This window comes from Uranotaenia lowii, chromosome 3 (genome assembly GCF_029784155.1).
Source record: "Uranotaenia lowii strain MFRU-FL chromosome 3, ASM2978415v1, whole genome shotgun sequence".
Lineage (NCBI taxonomy): Eukaryota > Metazoa > Arthropoda > Insecta > Diptera > Culicidae > Uranotaenia > Uranotaenia lowii.
Window position 1 is genome coordinate 63915658 of NC_073693.1, and position 13822 is coordinate 63929479.

General features: G+C 36.7%; 1 protein-coding gene across 1 annotated transcript in view; it reads left to right on the forward strand.

Moving 5' to 3' along the window:
* The window catches only part of LOC129756911 (protein anachronism), a 52185-nt gene extending 45399 nt beyond the window's left edge, over window positions 1-6786 (forward strand). Inside the window, exon 6 of the mRNA XM_055753967.1 lies at window positions 4623-6786. Within this exon, the coding sequence (XP_055609942.1) occupies window positions 4623-5130 (508 nt within the window). The 3' untranslated portion in view covers window positions 5131-6786. The remainder of the gene's footprint in view (window positions 1-4622) is intronic.
* The last annotated feature ends 7036 nt before the right edge of the window (window positions 6787-13822 follow it).

Here is a 13822-nt window from a genome sequence, read left to right on the forward strand (position 1 = left end):
ACGATCAGCTGCTTTTTTTCAACTTTGACAGAAATCGACAATTTGTTCTGTTACCAAATGGCGCTTTGAGAGAGCTAATGCACGTATAAAAAAATATCTTCAAAAATCGTCAAAACGGACCCAAAACAGACACATAATAATTTTAGTATTTTTTGTGGATCATACTGTATATAGACAGAAGGTTTATATGATGATGATGATGAGTAATGATCACATCTGAAAGTTTCAATGAGAATTTTCAAGATAGGTTTCGTCGTCAATTGAAATTGAAAGATGTTCAAATCAATTTTTTTTTTAAATTAAGAAAAAAATGTGCAATAACTCGAAATTTTTTTAAAGGTGTTGTGGTTTTGTTCTATTTAGCACATGTTTCTAAGACATTTGATATTTGTAAGACTTTCCGGGTTCGCGATATAGCGAAGCAATTAAGTATCCCCAGTGATCAAGAATTCTCATTTTCCTCTATAGGTTCTAAATAATGCCTCAATTGAAAATTCACAACTTCATAGATTGGTTGGTATTGAAACGAAGTTTTGTGATGTCATGTTTAAAATGTAACATCATGCTCGAAATTGTCTTATTTTTGGACTCTTTACATTTTTTTTTATTTAAAAAATACGTATGGTTCATAATGATAACATTGATAGTGATTTTTTTAAACTTAGGCTTGGAAAGTTAAAAAATCTTATTTTATCTTATTCACACTGATTTCTTAAAATGCGCTCCACTAATAGAGCTGTCTGTTTCACCACTTAAGAAAAAGAATAACAAAGGTTGGACATTTTAAAAGGTTTATTATTTTGAATAAATTGATTTTCGGCGATTTCAGTCACGAAAAAATCTTAATACGATTTTTATTTTTTCATCCGACGTTTCGGCATGTATTATTCAAGGAGTCTATTAATATAACATAATTAATTATGTGTTTGAAAAGGTGTTACAATATATGGTGTACTTACTAAAATTTCTCGTTTTAATTGTCCAAAAGTATTTTGAATCTGCTAAACTGTCTAATCGGGAAATGTAAGTCCAGTTGTCTGTGGTGTACAACAAAATATTCAAAGTTGAGCTTTCTACTTGCATGCAATATTCCTTGGAATCTGTTCTACTTACTATTGATCTGGTTGAGATGGATATAACACTTTGCAAGTTTTGAAAACGAAAAAGGATATAAAATGATTTGCACTATTTTGGATGTTGTTTTCCTCATAGCCACATTTTTTTCATACAAGATTAATATGGAGGAAGAAAAAGAGTTCAATGTTTTCATAAAAGTATCTTAATTCGATGCCAGCAAAATCAATTGAGGGCCTTGGAGCCCAAGTGGTATAAGTGCATAAAAGCTTATTTCGAGAAAACACGCTATTAAGTTGTTGTGTTTGGTCATTTTTCATTGTTTTTGAAAATCTGAAAAAATCATAAAATATAGTTTGAAATATGGAAAATCGTTTGGCTTTATCAACTCAAAACCGACCATTTTTGCACTTATACCCCTTTGGCTCTGAGGGCCTCGATAACTTTCAATTTTCGGAATTCTGAAAGTAGGCTCTTGCTCCGAAGTAGGGTAACCCACCCCATTTATCTTCTTATAGCTGAATAAATAACAAAATAGCGTTTCCTCGCAGCTATCATTTAGTAAATCAATCAGTAAAAATATTATTTTTTGGAATTTGCTTACTCGAGTTCTATAAAATAGGATTTTACGATTCTTAAGAATCTCAACTCGGAGATTTACTTAGAAACGTTAAGCACTTATAAGAATAGATCGTTGTCCCCGGTTGCCAGATGGTTATTAAAAAAATCTGTATCGACCTCATGAAAAAATCTGTATTTTCTGTATTTAGACTAAAACTTCTGTTTCTGTTTTCTGTGTTAGATTTTGCTTAATGTGCAAGTTGTGGATGTCATTGATCTTCAATAAAATGTATATTTGCATTATTTTTTTTTTAAATATATCTATGAAAATTTATCAAATTGTTGTTGTATCAATAAAATCAGCAGCATAGAACGTTCTTCATATCAATGACGGGGCTGAGTAAGCTTCTTTATACTTGTTTTATGGGACTTTTGGTTGCTTAGGTTAGTCCGTGGTAAAATGCTTTAAACTTTATAAACTATTCATTCATGATTTAAAGATAAATAAAATGTTAACCTTATTGCCCAAAATTGATTCAAAGAATCCAATCCAGAAGCTCTCAAAATTCATATTTTATGAAATATGAAATCATGATTTCAAATATAAATGAAGTTAAAAATCAGTATACTATTTCCAAATTCCGATTTTAACTGGCTTCAAACGAACCGGATGACTGAGTTTTGAGCCAAAACTTTGAATCCATATTAAAATAACATATGCGGAATACAATCGAAATACATCAACATTGAACATTATACACATATCTCTACAACCTCAAGACCAAATTTCAAAAGTTTGTCATATTTGAGCATTAGCATTCCGTAGAGCATTCTTCCAATTTAAAATTTAAAACTTTTCAGCTATTTTTGTAATTGTCTAAATTGGAAAGCGATATGTTCGAGATTTGGCCCTCAATGATTGAAAGTTATAATTCTTATTAAAAAATAATTTTGAATGTTTTTCTGAATTTAGAATCTCAATTTTTTTAGTACATTTTCTCAACCTCATTCCTGGATTCTTTAAATTCAAAAATGTGTAGTAAAGTACGAAGCTTGCGAAGCAACTGAACGTTAATTACACAATTAGATATTATGTATTGAGAATCTGGAAGCTTATTCAATAACCAAGAATTTTGGTTTTAGTAAAAAAGTCAAACCCTAACCTGGATATAAATACATATATTAACGGAAAAACAACGAAACTAGAATTTCAAATTCAGTTTCTACTAAGTAAAATCATCTTGGTTTCTGTATTTTAATTAATAATTGATTTAGGAAGATTTTGGGTTCCTTAATTCAACTCAATCAGATTTTATATGGAAGTTTTGAAATTTTTCTTTTATTACTGGTAAACTTATAAACCTACAAGAGTACAAACAACAGATTTTAAACCTTTCTATTAATCATCATTTAATCAAGTATTCATACGTCTTGCTTAGATATTTTAGTTTCAGAAATACAATGCTTTAAAAAAAATGTCTATTTAAGACATGATTCAAACAATTCTTTGAGTATTTGATATGAAAGATTTTGTTTATCTCTTCCAACAAAACGTTTTGACGCATGCCTTAAGATACATATATCGAGAATAGAATTGTGTTTATTTAAAAATTTAAAATCAAATTTAGTCAATATTTCCGTTTTTTGCTGAATTGGAATAAAAATGAAAAAAAAAACAAAAACTTTCATCACTTTTTTCTCAGGTGTCGAAATTACTCACGGTCATCGCCATCATTGATCTAAAACCTTTGTTTTAAATATCTTAATCATGTTTTATTATTTGCTTTAAGAAACGCAGAAATTGTTAAATGAGTTTTTTAATCTATTTTCAACATTTTGCCGAAAGCAGGAGTTAAAATTTCACATTCAGGACTAACTACGAAACTTTACGCCTAATGCTACATTTAGAAAAATAACTCAAAAACTATAAATTCATATAACAATTTTACAACATTCTGGAATATAAATCAAACAAATTGAGTAAATATATGAAATGTTATATAAGCTTCAGTGATTGTCGAGATGTTTGTCTTATTTCAAGTTCGGTTGATGATATTTTAAGAATGAGTTAATTTTAATCAGTGCATGAACTATAAAGATAAATAGTTTTTGTTATCAAAATTAAATTTTAAAAATAAGATTTCAAGAAATTTTAACCTGAATTTATGAAATAAAACTCGTTTCAAAAAGTGGACAACTTTTGAACTTTAATAAAGAATTTAGCACTTCAGGATTTCAATTGATTTTAAAACTATGAAGTGCTTTTATTTCTAATTCAGACCATGAAATGTTTTATTAAAAAACATTTTTTATGTAATGCCTACTGTTGAGTAAGCAAAAAAGAGCCTATTGAAGCTCCCTATCTACCTACTATTCTAGTATAAATGATAAGTACATGGAAATAGTCGTCACAAAAGCTTACTTGTATAAGTTATAGGTCTGGATAAACTATTTAAAAAAAAATCCGTCTTTTTCCACCAGAAGGCCAAATCACAGCAAATAATCAGCCGCAACAATCCTTAAACTCTTCGCATTCTAAGCCAAGTCTTAATAATCTGCGCTTTCGAATCTCACCGTCTTATTTACCAGAGGAACAAACAATCAGCAGCAGTAGCCTTAACAATCTGCGCTTTTCCAACCGGAGTCAGAACCATTTCTAAACAATCTGAGCATAGCCTTGCAAATCTATGCTCATCTTACCAACGATTTTGTTTGATTTGCCTAGTGCTTCAGTCTGAGTCTATAATTATATTGCTATTTTACGATTCAGATTCTAAAATGTATTTAAAAGCTTTTCTAAAAGTAAATCTTGTTGGTCTTGTTGCTTCTAAAAACTTTATGTTATTTGGTTGTAATGTTTTGCTTGGAAGACTGGTAATGTTCTGAATGAAACACCAAGTCGTTAAAATTTATCATACCGATCCCATATCATATTGTCCAAAATCGATTCAAACTAATCAATGATGTGTTAACTTTCTTCCTTCCAGCGTCCCCCGCCTAGACATCATGATGCACAAAACAATCCCGCAGCAGCATCAGCACCACAACCGCCGCAACTTCCACGCTTATCACCCGCACCACCATCATCGCGTCTATCGGCAGAAACATAACCACTACCTCGAGGGGGCATCGGGAACAGGATCAGGATCATCTCTTCGCATCCACCTTGACAACTCCCCGTCATCGGTGATTTCCTCCGCTTCTTCCTCCATGGGCAATTCATTCGAATCCGAATCGGAACTGGAACTGATGCATCAACAACAACAGCAACAACCTTCGGTGCACCAATCGCTGTCAAAACCGCACAAAAAACGACACCTGAACGCCCACAATCACCATCAACAGCAGCAGCAGCATCAGCTACACAATAGAAGGCCCACAGTCGAACTACAAAGTAATTCCTTCGAAAGTGAAGAAGATTTCTCGGCTCCGGTGGCCTTGACGTATTCATCGTCCTCGTCGTTATCAAGCTCGATGGAAGAACGGAAACTCTGATTCGGTGTCGATCTGAGTCAGTTTCGATCCCGATGAGTTGTTGCAATTCTTTCCTACTTCACGTATTAGTAGCATTTCGGGGAACCGATAGTTATGGTAGGAGTTAATTTGTTTCTACCGTCCCTTACTTTACCTCCTATAGTTACGCCCAAGGTGTCCATACGATTAGTTTCACAATAAGCTAGAATGGCTTAATTGCTTCCGTATGGGCGGAATATGAGTGAATTTAACGCCCCAGCCAGAGTGTGGCCAAGTGGCGTACGCCAATAATGGACCGATTCGGTTCGATCAGCAATAATGAAAGTGAAACTTTCTGCGCAAATCACGTGCCGCCGTAACGAATTACGATTTGAACGCGCTTTGCATTCGATTTGTCGACAAGCAATTTCCGGCTTCGATCGGTTGTTTGAATTATTGTTTGTTAATTTTACTTTTTCAATTTTAATATTTTCAAGCTTACAAGTTTGGAAACATAATTCAAAATGCAACATATAAAAAATGTCATGGTAATTTCGAGACAAAATTAAGTTCTAGTTCTTATTTCCTAATTTAGAAGCGTACTGTTGATTTTAAGATTTTTGCAGTTATTTTTTTCTCGTTTTAATGAATTTCCTATTACACATGTATTACATCCCAGTGAAATCCTGAACATTATCAGAAGCAAAATGTTGAATGTCAAATCTAAGTTGCAAAGTTTATTTTTTCAAATATTTTATGAGTATCACGTATGAATTAAGGAGTTCCTGAGCTCGAATGACACGTACTTAAAGTTATATGAATAATGATAATTATTATAATTAAAGTTAAAGTAAATATAGAATCCTAATGAAACGACAAAAATCGTTAAAAAAATGAACACATAAAATTAATAAAATCTAAATATCAATCAAACAGTAAATGTTAAAATTTAAAAAAAAATATCTTCGCCCATTTACTGAAATTAAAAAAAAACCTATCTGCTGTTCGAGAAAAAAAAACAATTGTCGAACACAATGATGAAAACAAACACGCTTCGATTTCTTAGCTTAGCTCAGTATCCTTAGCTCAGTAAGATTTTCGCAATAGAAACTAGAACCTTAAGTGCCGCACTATTTATTTCCTTTCACAACAACAACAAAAAAAGCAAAAAAAAAACAAGATAACCTAATAATTCTTCAGTTGCACTGGAGAGTCGCGCAAGTATATAAGCTTTAACAATTTGCTAGTATTTAGTGATGACCCGTTTGATTTGTATATAATGCAAAAATCCTATGCACTCGCTTTACAAAAATGTCAAAAGATTGAAAAAAAAACGAACCGTATAACTGTTGTGATACGAAACAAAAAAAGCACACACACACACACGCACACAAATCCAGGATATGTTCCTCATGAGCTGTAAATTTTATTTATTCTCTTTAACTCGTACGAATAACATACATAAATAAGAAAACTGTCAACCGTCTGGTGAATCCTAGATCAAGATGATTGAACAGGACATGTATATAGAACTAAAAACTAAGTATTGATAAGTGGTATTTCCAGATCTTTGCAATCCTTGAGTAGCTTACTAGTAAAGTAAGTTGACACAGTATCTAGTAGGAAGTAGTTGGTAACTATGTATGTGTACTAGCGCGTAAGCATAACAGTAATAAACCTTTAAACTATCTAAGAAAATTTTCGATGTTTCGTTTTTATTTTCCCGATATCACACATCATTCTTTCTTATTCTATTAGGTTGCCAGAATTTTTTCGTATCCGAGCCGGACAAATCCGGGCAATTTTATATAAAAACCTGGCAAATCCGAGCATTTGACCGAGAATATTGACCAACAATTCAGACAATATCCGGACAAATTTAGTCAAAACCCAGAATTAACTAAAATGAAGAAAGAAACTTGAAAAGAAATTTTTTCATCTGCAGTTTTAGGCTTTTCAAAAAAAATTCATGAATAGTTTTATAAACTTGCGAGAAAAATTTCGTTTTGGACACATAAATTTAAAAAAAATTACAACACAATTTTTTTTTATGTCGTTAATGTTGGCAAATAAAGTGAAAAAATCCGGGTAAAATTCGGCCTTTTTTAATAAAATATGGGCAACCGGGCCGGGCCGGACTTTTGTCGAATTGTGTATGAAATATCCGGGCAAACCCGGATAAAACCGAGCAATCTGGCATTCTTAGCATAGAAGCTACTTTAGGAAAAACTGAGTTTTCGTGATGTGCGACTATTCAAACGTTTTGAAAACTAGTTGCTATCATTCAATCAAAAAAGAATGAAGATAAAATTTGGACAGAAAATGAAAATAAACGAAAAAAAAACGCAGGCAGGATTCGATACCGTAACCCCGAAATAATGGTTTGACGGCTATAATCCTTCGAATTTGTCCAAATTTGATAATTTTCGGCTACAAGTTGTTTCAAGAAATATGTACTGGAGGTGTTGTGAACTTAAAAATTGGTGAAGATAAACATTTTAATTCTTAAATTTGTCCAAAAGACTGCGATACGAATTATTACTTGGCATTATAAACTTAAAATGGATCAAGTTTGATTGAAATGCGCATTTTATTTGCTTTTAAATAACATAGTTTATTCTCCTGAATGGTTGGTTTTTCTACTCAAAAAGTTTTCAATTAGCATCTTACGCTGTTGTTGGTTTTTTGTTATTTTTCTGGGATTTTAATGCTCTCGTGTTATTCATCCCTTAAGCATGGATCTTACGCACATTTTTAAAGAATTATGTAATCGGATTCCTTTAATGGTTGTTAAATACTCTTAAATAGCCATAAAAAAAAATAAGAGAGAGACAGAGTCATTTGTTGGTTGTAAAAAATCATTAATTCTTTAATTTTAAACCAAATCTAGCAGAAGCTTTCATTCTCATAATCCGATGTTTCCCTTTCAGAAGAATTAAGGTAATTTGAACCGAATATAGCATGATATATTTCCCAATGAACTCAGACGAAGTAAGAATTCTGTTTCAAATCCATTTTTCCCATGTGGAGGGACTAATGTTTTACGTCTTTTTCCTAATTGTTTTCAGTCTTTTTCAATTGTTTTTTCACTAAACATGTAAAGAAATATTTTCATCATTAATCTCAAAATTTATTTCAACTTCACGCAAACCTGCATTCAGCTGAGCTTTTCCGACGCCTACTAAATTAAGCGCCCGGAAGGTAGACAATGCAGTTGGTTGCAGTGATGCTAGGTTTGTTCATTCAACAAACCGTTAAAAACCTACAAAGTGAAACATGTTTATTATATTTTTTTTTCTAATTTTATCATTTGAATGTGAAAACAAGAGAATAAACATCAAAGCGGATTCGGCGATTGATTTCTCTGAAATAGTACGGTATCGTTCCGCTGAACCACCTCTTGTACGTATGTAATTTGTCATTTGGCATATGTAATTTGGCATCAACTCTAAAAAATGTCACAGACATCAAATTGAAGAAAACTTATTACTCATATCGCAACCGAAATACTTTTTAAAGTTACTATTTCTATCAAGGGAACATCCATAAATGACGAAGCTTTTTTTGAGTTTTTATACCCCCCCTTCCCCCTCGTAGCATTTCGTCACAAAGTCATTGACCCCTCATAGATAATAACGTAGCTTTAATAACCCCCCCCCCCCCCCCCATTTTTAAAAATCGGTTTTTAATTTTTACTTCAGTGTCAGCATTTTGCAAGAATAATACAAAAAATAACAAAACAAGGAAAGAAGTTATAAATGGAATTTAAAAAAAGCATATCAATCAATAAAAAAAAATCGGGCATGTGATATAGCTCAGTTGGCAAGTCTGTTGTCTCCTGAGCCGATGTCCGTGAGTTCGAGCCCAAGAGTAAAAATCGAACACAGTTGTACCGGATAAGTTTTTCAATAACGATCCGCCAACTGCAACGTTGATAAAGTCGCGAATGCCATAAAAATGGTAAAACGAATCGAATCAAGTATAATCGAAAAAAAAGTCAAAAAAAATCAAGCTACCTTTCAACTAGAGATGTACCGAATTTTCGGACGGCCGAATATTCGGCGCCGAATACCGCCAAAAAAACCGTTAAACCGAATATTCGGCTCACCGAATAGTTTAGCTAGGTATTCGGCCGAATAGGCCGAATAGGCCGAATATTTATTTTTTAAAATTAAAAATAACTGACTTTTCAAATTTTTCGACTGATGTTGGACAGTTTTCAAAATATCCAAAAGTAATGTAGAAAAAGCTTTAAAATAACCAAACTTATGGTTTCAGTCAAACATTTTAGGTATACCCGTGTATTTTTCACGGTATATAGCTTTATATGTCGATTACACTTCTTGATATATCCAGACTTGTACATAAACCAAATAAGAAATTCGAGAAAAATTAAATTTGACCGGGATCAAATAAAAACTCAAATGTCTCTTTAAAACTTTTTAAATTTTGCATTACAAAAGGATTGTTTAGAGTAAATTTATTGGTAAGATACGATTTGAACACTGCTGTTGTGATTCGATGAAAAATTTAAATTTCAAGTAATATTATTTCTTTTCCTTTTGTATGTTTGAGAATGATGCCTATTGCCTAGTTTCTGTTGAGACTTTCCTTTTTTTGCAAGTTTTGCAAAGAATTTTTCAGACCTAGCCGTGTGGATACGTGTCGTAGAAAGTATTGCATGCTTAAGGTTAAAGATCATCGTTCTTCTTGGCAACTATTTTTAAGACATCTAGCAAAATTAGATATTCATCTAATTCGATATAGAAAAATGCAAATTCAAATAGCTTGACACTTGTTTTGTACTAGATTTCACTGGAACCCAATCTCTTTTGTGATAAACGTCCTAGAAGCTACAAGTCCTCTGATGTACTTCCAGCTAATGGTGACATTTTGAAAATCAAAGAGATCTCTACTTAAAAAAGATCTGATGAATTATACATCTGGTTGGAAATAGTCGACTGAAAAACATGAGGGGCATTAACTTACTTACTTAAAGTCTGCTTCATTTAATATTGGAACACAAACAATTGCGTGTAGTTCAGTCATTTATTAACGAATTCATAATTTGTTTTTCATACAAATGTAGCATTTTCTTTACTCTTTCATAAAAAAAAATTAAAAAAATTATTCATTGCTGTTTCGAAGAAATTCTCGTACTTTTCCCGTAATACGGTACATTAGGCGGCGCACACCCTTTTCGTCCACCGTTTTGGCGATTTGATTCCACCAGTTCTTCATTTGAGTCATATTCCCAACAAGTTTTCCCTTTGCCTTAAGCCTCCGCTTCGTGATTGCCCAGTATTTCTCTATCGGCCGGAACTGGGGGCAGTTTGGGGGGTTGAGGTCCTTCGGTATTACGCTGACCCCGTTCGTTGCGTACCATTCCATAACCGTTTTGCTGTAATGGCAGCTTGCGAGGTCCGGCCAAAACATTACTGGACGGTCGTGGGCACGAATAAACGGCAGAATCCGTTTCTGTAGGCACTCTTTTTTGTAGACTTCTGATGTCATTGTCTTGTCAGTGAGAAAGACTTTGGTTTTCTGTCCACAACTGCATATCCCCTGCCAAATCATGTACTTGCGGGCGAATTCATCCGCAAACACGAACTTAAATTTTGCAGGTACATCCCCCCGAGCCGTCGCCAAATAAATTTTTTGACCTGGGATTTGCCCAAAGTCCGCCTTCACGTAGGTCTCATCGTCCATCAGAATACATCCGTCGAACTTGGTCAGCACTTGGTCGTACAGCTTTCGAGCACGGATTCTGGCCACATTGTTCTGCTTCAGCGTCCGATTTGGCTGTTTGCTGGCTCGGAATGACCTTATTCCTTCCCGGAGACGAATTCGTCGCACCGTACTGTGAGCGGCCTGGAACTTATTGGCCAAATCGCGGTCTGAAAGATTGGGATTCCTCTTGACGGCCTTGATGACTTTCCCACGCAGTTTCCGGTCGACAGTTCCACTCCGACGCTTCGAATGCGGCTTCCGAGCCGTCGTCAATGTTTCCTTGCACTGCTTGATAACACGCCATACGGTATTTCTGGGCATTTAAAGCTGTTTAGCTAGCTTCGATGCCGACAACAATGGATTTTCAAGAAAACTGTGCACAATTTGATCTCTCCGTTCGGCTTCCATGGCGGATGTTTACAAAATGCTATCGTTTGGTGTTATGACATAAATACAAGGTGAAAGGTAATGAATTTCCCGACACGTGGGTGAAAAAAGTTTCCAAATCCGTCCACTAGGAGCGCCACAATAAGTAAAAAAATTTGTTCCAATATTAAATGAAGCAGACTTTACTTAATGATCCCGCGCCGATCCTCCGGTGCATAGGGCCGTGGTAAAAGACCTCCACTGTTGACGATCCGGAGCCAGCGTCTTAACTTGGTCCCAGTCAAGATTCTCGTCGACAGTTCGGATTTCAGCGGCTAGGCTTCGCCGCCACGAATTTCTGGGTCTGCCTCTTCTTCGATGACCTTCTGGATTCCAATCTAGCGCCTCTCTGCAAATCTCGTTTTCATCTCTTCGCAGCGTGTGCCCAATCCATCTCCACTTACGTTCCCGAATCTCGATTTCTAGCGCCTTTTGATGACACCGGCGATGTAGTTCCTCATTCGAGATCCAGTTGCCAGGCCACCAAGCGCGGATGATATTCCGCAGGCAGCGGTTTACAAATACTTGCAGTTTTCGCGTCGTTACCGCATATGTGCACCAAGTTTCGCACCCGTACAGCAATACGGATTTGACGTTTGAGTTGAAGATTCGGATTTTTGTTGGTAGAGAGATCTGGCGTGACCGCCAGATGTTTCGGAGACTCGCAAACGCAAATCGGGCCTTTCTGATCCGGGTTTCGATGTCTTTTCTGGTACCACCATCAGGCGTTATCTGGTTACCAAGATACTGGAAGCACTCCACTTTCTCAACTTGTTGCCCAGCTACCATGAAACTGGAGGGATTTCCTGTGTTGATCTCCATCGACTTGGTCTTTCCGACATTGACTTTGAGACCTGCTGCCTCGGAACTTTCGGTGAGGTCGTCGAGTTTGCTCTGCATATCTGGTTGTGTTCGGGCGAGCAAAACAATATCGTCAGCCAGTTCAAGGTCGTTCAGTTGCTCCATTGTTGAAGGATTCCACGGCAATCCTCGGTTCGGTTCACAGTCAATCGATCCAATCAGAATCTCATCCATTACGATTAGAAAAAGTAGCGGTGATAGAATACATCCTTGTCTCACTCCAGCAGTTACCGGGATTGGTTCGGACAAGACACCGTCGTGCAAGACCTTGCACGAAAATGCCTCGTACTGTGCTTCGATGAGATGGACTAGTTTCTCTGGGACCCCTCGTCGCCTTAGAGCCGCCCAGATGTTTTCATGGTTAAGTCGGTCGAATGCTTTTTCGAAATCAACAAACACCAGCAGAAGAGAGTCCTGGAATTCGTTGATTTGTTCCAGTATTATTCGTAGCGTTGTGATGTGGTCCACACATGATCGTCCGGATCGGAATCCAGCTTGTTGCCGTCGGAGTGTAGCGTCGATTTTCTCCTGGATCCTGTTCAGGATCACTTTGCAGAGTACTTTGAGGGTTGTACAGATCAACGTTATGCCTCGCCAGTTACCGCACTCTGTCAGGTCTCCTTTCTTCGGGACCTTTACGAGGATACCCTGCATCCAGTCGGCCGGGAATGTTGCAGTATCCCAGATGTCAGCGAAAAGACGGTGCAACATTTGTGCTGATAGGGCAGGGTCGGCTTTCAGCATTTCAGCAGGGATGCAATCGATCCCAGGTGCTTTGTTGGATTTCATGTTTTTGATTGCCGCTTCTATTTCAGCCAGCGAGGGCGCTTCCGAGTTGACGCCATTAATGCGACTTACTGTTGGCGCTTCGAGCTGCGGGTTCTGTTGGCCATCGCTATTCGTGACTCGGAAGAGTTGTTCGAAGTGCTCAGTCCATCGTTTGAGCTGATCTGTTCGATCGGTCAATAACTGACCTGCTCGGTCTTTCAGTGGCATTCTTGCATTAGTCCTTGCACCACTGAGGCGGCGAGAAATGTCATAAAGTGATCGGATATCTCCATTGGCGGCGGCTCTTTCTCCCTCTTCGGCTAGGGAGTTTGTCCAGGCTCTCTTGTCTCGTCTACAAGCTCGTTTAACTGCCTTTTCCAGCTCCGCATATCGAAAGCGGGCGGCTGCTTTGGCTGACCCGGTACATGCCTGCTCAATTCCGACTTTCGCCTTTCTCCGATCATCAACCATCCTCCAAGTTTCATCCGACATCCATTCACTCCTTCTTCCACAAACTTTACCGAGAGTACCATGGCTTGTCGTGATAAAGGCATTCTTGATTCCACACCACTGTTCTTCGACTGTTCCGTCTGTCGGCAGCTCCGAGGCTCGGGATTCTAGCTGTTCAACGTATGCCCTTTTCACCTCTGGATTCTCCAACCGGCGGACGTCGTATCGACACCCGACTTTCTCCTCGCGCCGTTGGACACGCGCAACTCTCAGTCGTATCTCGCCAAGGACGAGGTGATGGTCAGATGCAATGTCTGCGCTTCGTTTGTTGCGGACATCAAGAAGGCTCCTTCTCCATTTTCGGCTGATGCAGATGTGGTCAATTTGATTTTCTGTTCGGCCATCTCGGGATACCCAAGTGACTTTATGTGCTGATCGATGGGGGAAGAGCGATCCGCCGATCACCATGTTGTTGTTGCCACAAAATTCTACAAACAGC